The 11314-nt window shown below is 38.5% G+C and overlaps 2 protein-coding genes across 2 annotated transcripts in view; one reads left to right on the top strand and one right to left on the bottom strand.

Annotated features, from left to right (window-relative positions):
• Positions 1-146: 146 nt before the first annotated feature.
• Positions 147-2805, bottom strand: LOC107038568 (tektin-4-like). The gene is made up of 6 exons (XM_015257740.1): positions 2552-2805; positions 1639-1948; positions 1034-1248; positions 739-961; positions 453-607; positions 147-363 (listed from the first exon to the last, which is right to left on the bottom strand). The coding sequence occupies exons 1-6, from the start codon at positions 2803-2805 to the stop codon at positions 147-149; spliced, it is 1374 nt and encodes a 457-aa protein (XP_015113226.1).
• A 4118-nt stretch (positions 2806-6923) lies between these two features.
• LOC107038565 (nuclear receptor subfamily 2 group E member 1-like) overlaps positions 6924-11314 on the top strand; it is a 15929-nt gene continuing 11538 nt past the window's right edge. Inside the window, 3 exon segments of the mRNA XM_015257737.1 lie at positions 6924-6960; positions 8468-8548; positions 8831-8992. Of these exon segments, the coding sequence (XP_015113223.1) occupies positions 6924-6960; positions 8468-8548; positions 8831-8992 (280 nt within the window).

Here is an 11314-nt window from a genome sequence, read left to right as displayed (position 1 = left end):
ATTTTATTAAAAACCACAAATAGACAAGCAGTGAGCATAGAAACTCCCAACAAAAGAGCCACAAAAGCGCAGTGATAAAAGGTGATTCCAGGGGATTAAAAAATTCCATTGTAAGCGATTTGAGGTGAGAGTGCTGGTGGTGGATTTTACACGAGACCGGATAATGCCTCGGCTGAAGGATAGTAGGAGCGTAACAATTGTCCACGCTCTCTGTCGACAAAAAGTGTCTTCCTCTTGACAAATATTTCGCGTTCGAGGTCACTTCGGGATTTCACGAGATCCGCCTGAGTCTCTTCAGCTCTCTTCAGCTGTCCCGACATGACAGACAGGTTTTCTCCGATTGTCTTCACTTCCTCGATCAATCTAAAACGAAAAATCAATCCAATCGACCAATGCTTCAATTTTCCTGAGGATTAATTCATCTTTCTGGAGGAATTATTCAATTTTTATACCCGAATTGGGGCTCATCCCGACAACTTTCGACATTCCTTCGGTATAAACGCTCGTCGAGACGAGTCTGAGCCACTTTTAGCGCCTCATTGAGACCTTTGGCTGCCCCTCGGAGCTCTTCAATTAAATTTTCTGTCGTCGAGAGCTGATTCAGACACTAAAAAGATTAACTGCAATATTAATGATCTTTCAAGTTACATTGTATTAATGATTTTACATTAATTGCAACATTAATGATTTAAAAATCATTTTAATCCGTTCTGGGGATGTTTTTAAAGCACTTCTCACCTTCGAAAGTTCTTTCTCCAGTTGCTGACAGACTTGCTCAGTCTGAGTGACTTTCTCCGCCAATTCCTTGTCCACCTGCATGGCCTGACTCCTCAGATCCTTCACAGCCTTCACGTAAATTTCGTCCAGGGTGTTCCGGAGGTCAATGGACCGCTGCCTGACAGCTTCAGCAGTCGCCAGGGCTTCAGAGGTGAAGTGGTCGTAGCTCTCTGGAGTTGATTGCCTTGAGAAAATTATTTTCACGAGTTATTTGATATAACCCCAGGAGTTTTAAGTTTTTAAATATTTGACTGACTCCGGGGGTACTCTAGTGGCTCCTGGTCTCGTCAAAATCAGTGGAGAATCGTTCGTCAGACCCACGCAGAGGGAGTCAATCTCGTAGGCGTCTAGTTTATCTGTTACATCGAATTCTAGTCTCGATTTCGCTGTCTTCAACTCCAGGAGCTGATACTCCACGGATTCTCTGGTTCTCGTCAGGGTGTTTCTCACTTCGTTGCATAGAGCAACCTCCTGAAAGTGCGCGCGGAGAGAAATGTTCAGGGAAAATTACGGAACTCAGCTCGCTCACCGATTACGGAATCTACTCAGAAAATTTTTAGCTGACGGTATCATAATTTTTTACAGGAGATTCGGGTCAAAATTACGAAACGCTCTGGAAAAATTCCGTGATTTTAGGTAAAAATTACGCGACAGTTCCATAAAATCCACGTTTCACTCTGGAATTACGGAAAAGATACGTAATTTTTATTGAATATTTCTATCCGTGTGCTGGGCAACTCTTGCGTAAATAAATGTGAAAACTCTTCGGTAAAAAGTTAAATAAAAAATTGAATTGAAGGCCTTGGTTTATTTTTTTTTATTTTACGGAATTTTTTTTTTGTGGAAAAAGGGATACATTACTTTCACCAATTCCTCTTCCACTTTATCCCTAACGAGATCGGGCTCCAGTCGTTTACAGCGAATGTCCAAAAACTCTCCGGCTATGGACTCCGGTAGTGTCAGAATCGAGAGGGACTGCTTCACACGACGCAGCTCACCCTCCAGCAACTCTATCTCGTCCGTTATCTCGTGCAGTGCCTTCTCCAGCTCGGTTTTCCACCGGTGGATCACGCTGGAGCGCTTACTCAGTCTGTCCCGATTCTCCAACTGCACTTTGTCGGTTGTCTTGTAAATTCTTGAGTTATTCTCTCTCGTTTTTTCGGCTACAAACCTATTTCGGAAAATTTCGAGAGGAAATTCACTTCCGTTTGAAGTCAAAGACTTATTGTATTTGTTTATTTGTTCATTTTTTTTATGAAATCCTTATCATTTGTCTTATTAATTCAGTTTAAATTCATTTTAGTCTCCTAGAAATGTTTAAAAATGCGCAAGATCTCTCGTTTTTTTTTCACCTACGGATCTATTTTCAAAAATTGGGGAAAACATTCTATTCTATTCAATTTCTAATTTTTTCTTTGAATCGTAATTTTTTTAATTTCTTTAAAATACGACAAAAAAAATAAACATTTAATTTTTTTTAGAATTACAATCCTTTTTCATAAATAATTGATAAACAATCAATTTTTCAACACTAAAGGGGATTTTTAAAATGATTTTTTAGTTTTATTTTCGATGTTATTCTGTTCAAAAATTGAAAAAATGTCAAAAACTTTACCATTTTCGTCAATATTTCACTCTAAAAATGATTCTGCGAAATTGGTTTCATGTAAAAAAAAATATTGCCGGAAGTTTAAATAAATCATATTGTTTATTCATAAGAAGGTAATGTTTAAAATAAAAAAGCTTGAATATCAGTTATTAAAAATAGTCTCACTGAGCCTCGTCGATGGTCTTCCGGTTTCTATCAAAAAAAGTTTGATTATGTGCCCTCCACTCAGCCGGACTGTATCTAGTAACGGAGTAACGATCGACGACAGGTCGTACGCCTGTAATTCCGGCCGTGGGAGTGAAAACGACACGACCAGTTGCCCATGGGCCAATTGGCCCCATCGTCTCCTCACTTGTAGGAGGAAGATCGTCACTGGCTTGAGGCAAGTACGGCGGTGGAGACTTTCCTCCCTCGTTCATGCGGTTTTCGAGGACGTCGACCGTTGGATCAACCCTCGACATCTATCCACAATGAAACGTGAAAAAAAAGTTGGAAACTCGAATCGATCAAAAATTCCATTTCATTTTTCACTAATCGAAAACATCCATTCAGTTTTTTGGGAATAACTTGAAACCTAAAGGAGATAGCTCAAAATTTATAAGAACCTTTTTTATAGCGCTGTTTCTCCTCTACAAAAATGTTTCTATAAAAAATTCCGCTATCTCCCTTGGATTAAGAGATATCCACGAAAAATCACTGTTCAATTTCAACATTTCTATTCACAGGGCATGGTCAAGTGAAGAATATTCAATTATCAATATCTAAAAATCGGCTGAGTGAAATTGAAATTTTTTTTTCCATTTTGAAGATATTTCATCAGACGTTGCAATGAAATTTGATTTATTGAAATCGCATCGATGGGTCCCGAGATAGTGACGATTTAACAAGAGCACTCCAACTTGCTTGTTATTTGATTTTGAAATTTGATTCATTCAGGTTTTATTTGCATTTTTTTTTTAATTCGTAGTTTTGTGGGTTTTTTGTGGGATTACGCGACTCACCTGGGGTTCCCCCAGATGTCTGACCCCACAGGGTTCAATCCCCGGCTTCTCCACTCCGTCATCACCCGTCGGGCGTTTGTTAATGTCACACCGCGCCTCCCTCACTCTCCCCGGGTCATTCCCGGCGCATCGCTGGTCCAAACAACTCCTCTGCAACATCCCACGCACTTCAACACGAACTTCGGGATGATAAGTTAGCTCGAGGATACCCGGGAAATGGATTTCAGAGCGGCTCGGGAGCACGCACGGGGTCTCGGCGGCACGCAATCCTCCCCTAGTCTTCCTCGATTATTTGGGGTGGAGAGAGACGTTACCAAGGTGGCATTGCACCTGGAGAAGCTAAACAGCTTTCTTTATTGATCAGAAACAACACGAAAACAACATAAAATTATTTCAACCAATAAGTCCCTAATCCTTAATTTTTACAGCGCATCATTGATTTTTCGTTTGAAAAAAATTGTTCGTAGGTTAAAAAAATTTGACGAATGCCGAATTCCAACCATTTTTCATTCAAACTATTTAGAATAATTTAATTAACGAATAGGAAGTCATTGTTTCTTCCTTTATAATTTTTTAATAAAATAAATTCTGACGTAAAATTCGTTAACAATAAATTTTTAAAAATGATTGAATTACTGAAAAAAAATATTTTCATAAGAAATATAAAAAATGAATGATTTGAATTTTGATGGGGAAAATCTGTTTAGCCAAGCGAATGTGGCGTTCAAGTGAGTGGAGGGGAGGGGGAGGTGGAAGGGGTGGGGGTGGGTTTAGTCGTCTGGAAAACCCAGGAATCCAAATCCCGAAACGTCGGTGAGCGGTTGCCGAGGGTTTTCGAGGCGTGCCTGACAGGGTGGTCAGGAGGCCTCGCTGAGTTTGTTCAAGCGAACGACGAGGCTCAACAGAGCACACACTGACCCCCCCCCCCCTCTTCAACTGTGGGGTACAGTGTCATCCCAATCCTTCCAACACTCGCTCCTCGATTTCACAAACCAAAACCCTTAAACCCAAACTCGAAGCGAGTGACCCACACACTTTTAACTGTTTGAATATGAACTTTGAAGTGTAGCTTTCAATTTCAGGGGGATATCAGTGCAAATGTTATCATTTTCATCTGTCAAAAATTTCATTCTCGTTTTATATAAATTCTTCATTTTAACAATTTACATTCGAGTGAATTCATAAAAAAATTACAACGAATTGTGATATTTTTATGTTGATAATAATTCAATTTGTTATCACAAAACATGAAATTACAATAAAAACGGTACAATTATAATTGAAATATCAATTAGAACAATTAATGAATTCTTAAGAGAGAAAAAAGAGAATAAACACATAAATAAATAAATATAAACACGAATAAATAAACACAACGATAAAAAATGAATATTAATAAATATAAATAAAGAGAGAGGAATATAAAAGTGTGAATACTCCTCAAGAAATGAATAAATAATTTCTTTTTTGTTTTTCTTCCCTAGGTCTTAAGATCGCTGAATTTTTTTTCAGCATATTAATACCAAAAACTGTTTGAGCATCGTTTTCCCCTCGTTGAAAACCATCAGACCCTGTGAGCACAATTTTATGATGCGTAACGAGCTTATATAAAACGGTATAAGTACGAAAACATTCCACCTGGCTGAGTGCCACGACGCTCCCCCGATGCAGAATAAATTCACTCGAGTTTACATCACCGATAAATACCCCTAAGCCCCTCCCCTCCTTCATTCACTAGAAATCAAATCGCTATTCCCCCCCCCCTCTCCGGGCCACCCACAATGAAATTGCATGAATGATGATAAATAAATAAGCGCAGAACAAGAGATAAAATGAATTTAAAAATTATGAAAAATGAAGAGAAGGGATGAGCAATTGAGAATTTCTCATCGCTGAGTGGAAAACCCCTGCAATGGCCCGAGAGATAAAGAGAAACACTTAATTAATTAAAGGAGGGTGAATTGAAAATAGCCAATGTCAATTAAATGCCTCTCTTCATCTTTGAGAAAAAAAAATTCGAAAGGAGCTAAAAGCGTTCGCAAGTAGAAAAACCCCTGTCAAGGGAAACAGAAATGAATAGATGATAAAAAAATATAAATAAATATTAACTCTGTGAAATTTCCTTCGTGCTAATAAAAAACTTTTTGAAGTGGATAAAATCCTCATGAAAATTAGTCAATAAAAAACAACACTAAAATCTTAAATAAAAAAAAACCACGAGCTAGATGAAAACACTTCTTTCCATTGAAAAAAATAGAAAAAGTGAAGTCATCCTTAAGCAGAAAACGCTTAAACAAAAATAAAACTGAATAAGGGAGTAAAACTGAATAAGTCAAGGGAAACAGAAATGAATAGATAAGAAAAAAATATAAACAAATATAAACTCTGTGAAATGTCCTTCGTGCTAATAAAAGCCTTTTTGAAATGGATAAAATCCTCATGAAAATTAGTCAATAAAAAACAACACTAAAATCTTAAATAAAAAAAAACCACGAGCTAGATGAAAACACTTCTTTCCATTAAAAAAAATAAAAAAAGTGAACTCATCCTTAAGCAGAAAACTCTTGAACAAAAATAAAACTGAATAAATGAGTAAACAACAATAAAAAACCCAAACAAATGTTTAAAAAAAAGCTCTCCAAGTGAAAAAAAACAGCGCAGCACCAACAACCCCCGAATAGCAAAAACCTCCCAAAAGCCCGCCACCAGCTGAAATCAACTTCTCCCTAAAAAAAATTGAAAACCCCCTCTCCCCAAGTAGAAAACCCCCCGCAACCCAAAAACAAATAAACGACTGCACAGCAGCAAAAGGAAACAGCCGAGTAAAAAAATTTCCCTCAAATGCATTTTGCGGGGGGGGAAAAAGTCCCTCGCCAGTGAAAAAAGCCGGTGTTAAGGGCGTGGTATCAATCGGGTTGGATTTCCGAGCTCACGCCCCTTCGGGAAATATTGCGCACCCCCGGTGTTTCCCAGTGCCCGCAACCCCCGCTGTCCGGAGGGTTGTGGGTGGAGCCAGCCAATGACATAGTGGTGGCAACCGACAACGAGTCATCTGACAACGTGGCCTTGGAGCCGCGCCCCCCGAATGGCTAACTAGCGCTAGTCCTGGGGAAGAGATAGCCACTCAGCCAGCAAGTCCCAAACCATCCACCAAACTACCCCACTTTTGCGAACTAGCATAACTACCGAAGGTGTTAACGGCTGGAGTTACCACCACCCCTCACCCCCTCGTTACTTCGGTGGCCGGGGGAGGGGGAGGGGAAGGGGGGAGGTATGGGAACGTGTCTGTACACTCGTCCAGCCTCCAACGACCAGTCACTACTGGAAAACCCTCTGACATCGGCGACAAACTGGGGGTGGGTTTTCGTCTTTTACCTTTCATCCCTCCCCCCCCCGGCGCTCGCCCAACGGTTTGGACTTCTTCGATGATTTTAACGCGCTCGGGTGCTGGGGAGATAGACGCGGAAGTAGCTACCGGGAAGACTGTTGCGAGGGAGTTGGTGAAAGTTATGCGGAGGACACTGACAACCGGTTCCATGGTCGACTTTTAGAGGATACGGAGGATGGGCACAGGTCAGTGGTGGTTTTGAGTTTTTGAGGGGCTTCGCAGTGGGCTTTGGTGGATTTTTGGAGAGGCGAGGGCGGGAGCAGTGTGAATTCCTGGGAAAGGAATAGTTTTTTGGGTTTTAGGGGTGTGCGAGGGATTCTTGGGGGGCACTCGTTTTTGGGAATGCGTCAGGGGGTTTTGGGGAGGTTGGGGTGGATTCGTCGGAATTAGAGATGGGCTCAGGATAATTGGGGGGGATGACGGGACAATTTGTGATGAAATGACAGATTTTCGGAATTTTGCATGAGGTGAATTTTAATATTGCGAATTTCTAAAAATTGGGGGTAGATTCTTAGACATTGGGGACGGATTAAGGAGAAGCCGTGATGGGTCGCTGGAAATCGAAAGTTTATTTTCTTTGTGAAGGAAGAAAATTTAATTTAGGGGTCATTTTTGGGATTTGTTATTTGTAGAATTCTCTTGAAAATTTCGATGTCAATGGATTTAAGATATTTTGGGAAATGTGAGCTTCAATAAGAAAGATTTTTTCATTCTTTCAGAACAATAATTCAAGTAATTTATTTTTGATTATGTAATTGGGAATGCGTTGTGGTTTTTATTTAATCATTTTTACAAATTTTGGTGCGATCTGCAAAAAATTGTTTTCAAGAAAATTCATCTCTCGCAATTAATTTAGGGATATGTTTACGAAATAGAAGATTTTTCAAACAATTTTTTCTAACAATTTCTTGAGAAAACAATTGGGGACTGATTTTTTTAATTTTAGAAAATTTAATTTAGAGGTAATTTTTGTTATTTGTTATTTGTTGTTTGTAAAAAAAATATCTCCCTCAATTAATTTAGAGATATATTTAAAGAACTACTCCGCAAAACAGAATATTTTTTACACAATTCTTTCTAACAATTTCTCAACAAAAAATGTGAAAATGGTTTTGTAATTATGAAATATTTTTCTTGATTGGCAAAAAATCAGTGGGGGATGCTTTTAAATATTTGCAGTGGCATTTTATTATTTTTGGTGAAAGTGAAACAAAAATATCTGAGTGGAGGCAATAATCCTCGTGCAGGAGGATAGAGGAGGAGGATTTGATCGGTTTAGTCTCGGTTTCAACAATGAGACGCTTCGGTATTTCGGGGTGTGAGATGTCTACCGTGAAAGGGGGATGCTGGGTTGGCTTAGGCACAGCCGTGTTTTTCTTGCCGCGGATCATTAGGACGATTAAGGGCAACCCACGAAAAGGGAGAGAACAGATTAAGGGAATCTTCCGGAGCCCCTTTCGTCTTACCACTTAAGTTTTTCCCTCGGTATTTTTCCCGGGCTCTGGGAATTATGTCTGACCACTAGTGATTTCTCTACTGAAGGAAAAACCGCTTGAAATTATTAATCATTTGCTGTCAATTCTTGTTCAGTTCTTTTGAGGGGAAACAAAATCGAAATCGCATTTTTTCACTTTTTAGAGGAAAACTTGTCTGACTATTCCGGAAATTTCTACTTACATTAGTGCGTTACAGGTGACCGGCTACTGGATATTGCCTGCAACGTCTGCGAGGATCGTAGTTCAGGGAAACATTATGGAATTTACAGTTGCGATGGTAATTGCATTAATTAATGAATTAACAAATCAATTATTAATTAAAAGAAAAATCCGAAAATTCCGTTCTGATTAATTCGCAAATATCTCTGCAACCATCGGATTTAGCGAAAAATTTCAAATAACCTTTTTTGTAGAGCACGAAATTCCCCATAAAAAATGTTATTTTATATTTTTGGCTAAATTCAACGGGTGCAGAGATATTCCCTAAAAAATCCGGAACAGAATTTTTAGGTTTATCAAAATAGTTAAGGAACTGTTTTTTTTTGTTAACGAAATAAAGGTTGTTCGGGATTTTTCAAACGAAGTATCCACAGCAATCGTGAGTACACCTGCAAGGCCCAGGGTCCAATGAAAGGTCGTTGTCCCATTGACAAAACTCACAGGAATCAGTGTCGAGCTTGCAGATTAACCAAGTGCTTTCAAGCAGGAATGAACAAGGACGGTAAGTGCACCATTGTTCTCTCCTAAAATATCTCACAGCATAAATATGACTAAATGAAGCTTTTAAAAATCCCAAAACAATTTTTTGGATTTAAAAATTTATTTTTCTTGAAATTGTTACAGACGAAAAATCTAAAAAATTGTTTCAATTAAAGTACATAGGAAATTATTGAAGTATAAATTTTTGTCATATTTTTCCCTCATTTTCTCATTATATTCACATTCAGTTGGATATCATCAATTTTTAAAATTTTTCACCGCAGCCAATTTCAAGAAAAAAAAATTGGTGAATAAATGAATCAAAATCTAATTTATTATTATCAGTGTGGTCTTCCCTTGAAAAAAATTGTAGAATCGAATTGAAGCGGAAATTCATCGAATTAAATTTTTAAAAAATTACCGAAGACTTTGTGATGGGGGAACTGTAGCTCCAGTCACTCTAGAAGCCTATTAATACCCACGGCCCATCACGCTCGACTCGTCACTCTCCCGGGGGATTATACACTTCAACCCTTTCAGCGTCTTAGAACCCCAATTGATAGGGATCAATATTTTTATTAAAAGAAAAATTGAAGGGACTAGTCCTTTCAATTGAAGCAGCGGTGAGCGTAGTCGCTAAGCGGATGGGTGACCATAAGAAAAGACTAGCTCAGGAACATGCATTTAATTCGCTCCCCAACGATTCATTAATAAAATCGTGAATAAATTTTTTAATTGAGCAACCGGGGAATACGATTTGAAAAATTAATAAAGAGATTATTCTGTCAACTCCACAATTTTTCGTAACTATTAATTAATACTTTATACTGAATTTTTTTCTCAAGCATTAAAAAAATTTCTGGCGAAAACTCACTCCTGCCGTTAGAATTAAACAAACTGAGACATTCGAATCAAGACGTTCAGAAAATTGCTAGTCACTCAGACGTCTCAAACGTTTGTAATAATTCCTTCATGACTCACTCCCTCCTGTCCCTAAAAATGAAATCAATTCCCCAAAAAATCACCAACATCTCTCCCTCAAATAAACCCATGAAAAAAATCCCAAAGTCACCTTACCCGGAGCCTCTCCTTTCCACAGAAAAAAAATTCCCTTCCATCATCATCTCCCCATTATCTAAATGTAGACATCGAACAGAATCTATTGATATTTTAGGTATCCAATCAAATTCGTAGATTTAATTCGTAGTTTTAACAGAATGCCCAGCTCATCAATTTTTTGTAATTCATCGAAGTAAAATGTACTCGCTATTAAGCACTAAAAAATTCAATTCGAAATTCAGAATTCAAAAAATTGAGACTTAAAAATTGTCGTCTGAATTTTCCGCTCCAAATTCGGGAAATTTTTATCGTGTTCAAGTTTCATTGAAATTCCAGGAAATGTATCATTGAAAAATCGAATATTGGATTGATTTTCTGTTCAAATATTCTGCGAAAATTCCCAAAAATCAGGAACATCGAGGGAAAAATTGAAAATTCATGTCATTTTACTTCCCAATATTCCTGTTCCCCCGAAACCTGGATTTCCGTGAATTCCACATAAACCTTGAGATTTCCACCATTTTTCCCTAAATCCGACTCAATATCACTCACGAGATTTCTCTACCTCCCTTGAAATTTCCCTACCTCCCTTGAAAATTGAGACTTAAAAATTTTCGTCTGAATTTTCCGCTCCAAATTCGGGAAATTTTTATCGTGTTCAAGTTTCACTGAAATCTCAGAAAATGTATCATTGAAAAATCGAATATTGTATTGATTTTCTGTTCAAATATTCTGCGAAAATTCCCAAAAATCAGGAACATCGCGGGAAAAATTGAAAATTCATGTCATTTTACTTCCCAATATTCCTGTCCCCCCGAAACTTCCTGGATTTCCGTGAATTCCACATAAACCTTGAGATTTCCACCATTTTTCCCTAAATCCGACTCAATATCACTCACGAGATTTCTCCACCTCCCCTGAAATTTCAAAAAAATTCTACCACTGCATCCCAATCAAGACATTCCGAAAAATCCCAGTCACTCAAACGTCCGTAATAATTTCCCACTCACCATCACTCACTCCCCCCTCCCTCTAACCGAAATAAACTCCCCAAAAAATCCCCCCCCTTTCAAATAAACCCATCAAAAAAATCCCAAAGTCACCATACCCTGCCGCCTCACCTTTCCCCAGAAAAAAATTCCCTCCCATCATCATCTTGGCTGCATGAAAGAGGCAATCGCCCCCTCTCCCTCCACCCTCCCCCTTCTCCCTTCATAACTCCCGCGAAACCACTCGAGAATCGGGTGGGAATAAGGAGAGTGGGTCTCGGGAAAATGATAGAACC

This window comes from Diachasma alloeum, unplaced genomic scaffold, assembly GCF_001412515.2.
Source record: "Diachasma alloeum isolate Michigan unplaced genomic scaffold, Dall2.0 Dall_scaffold_00285, whole genome shotgun sequence".
In the NCBI taxonomy this organism is placed as follows: Eukaryota; Metazoa; Arthropoda; class Insecta; order Hymenoptera; family Braconidae; genus Diachasma; species Diachasma alloeum.
This window is presented reverse-complemented; position numbering and strand designations above follow the sequence as displayed.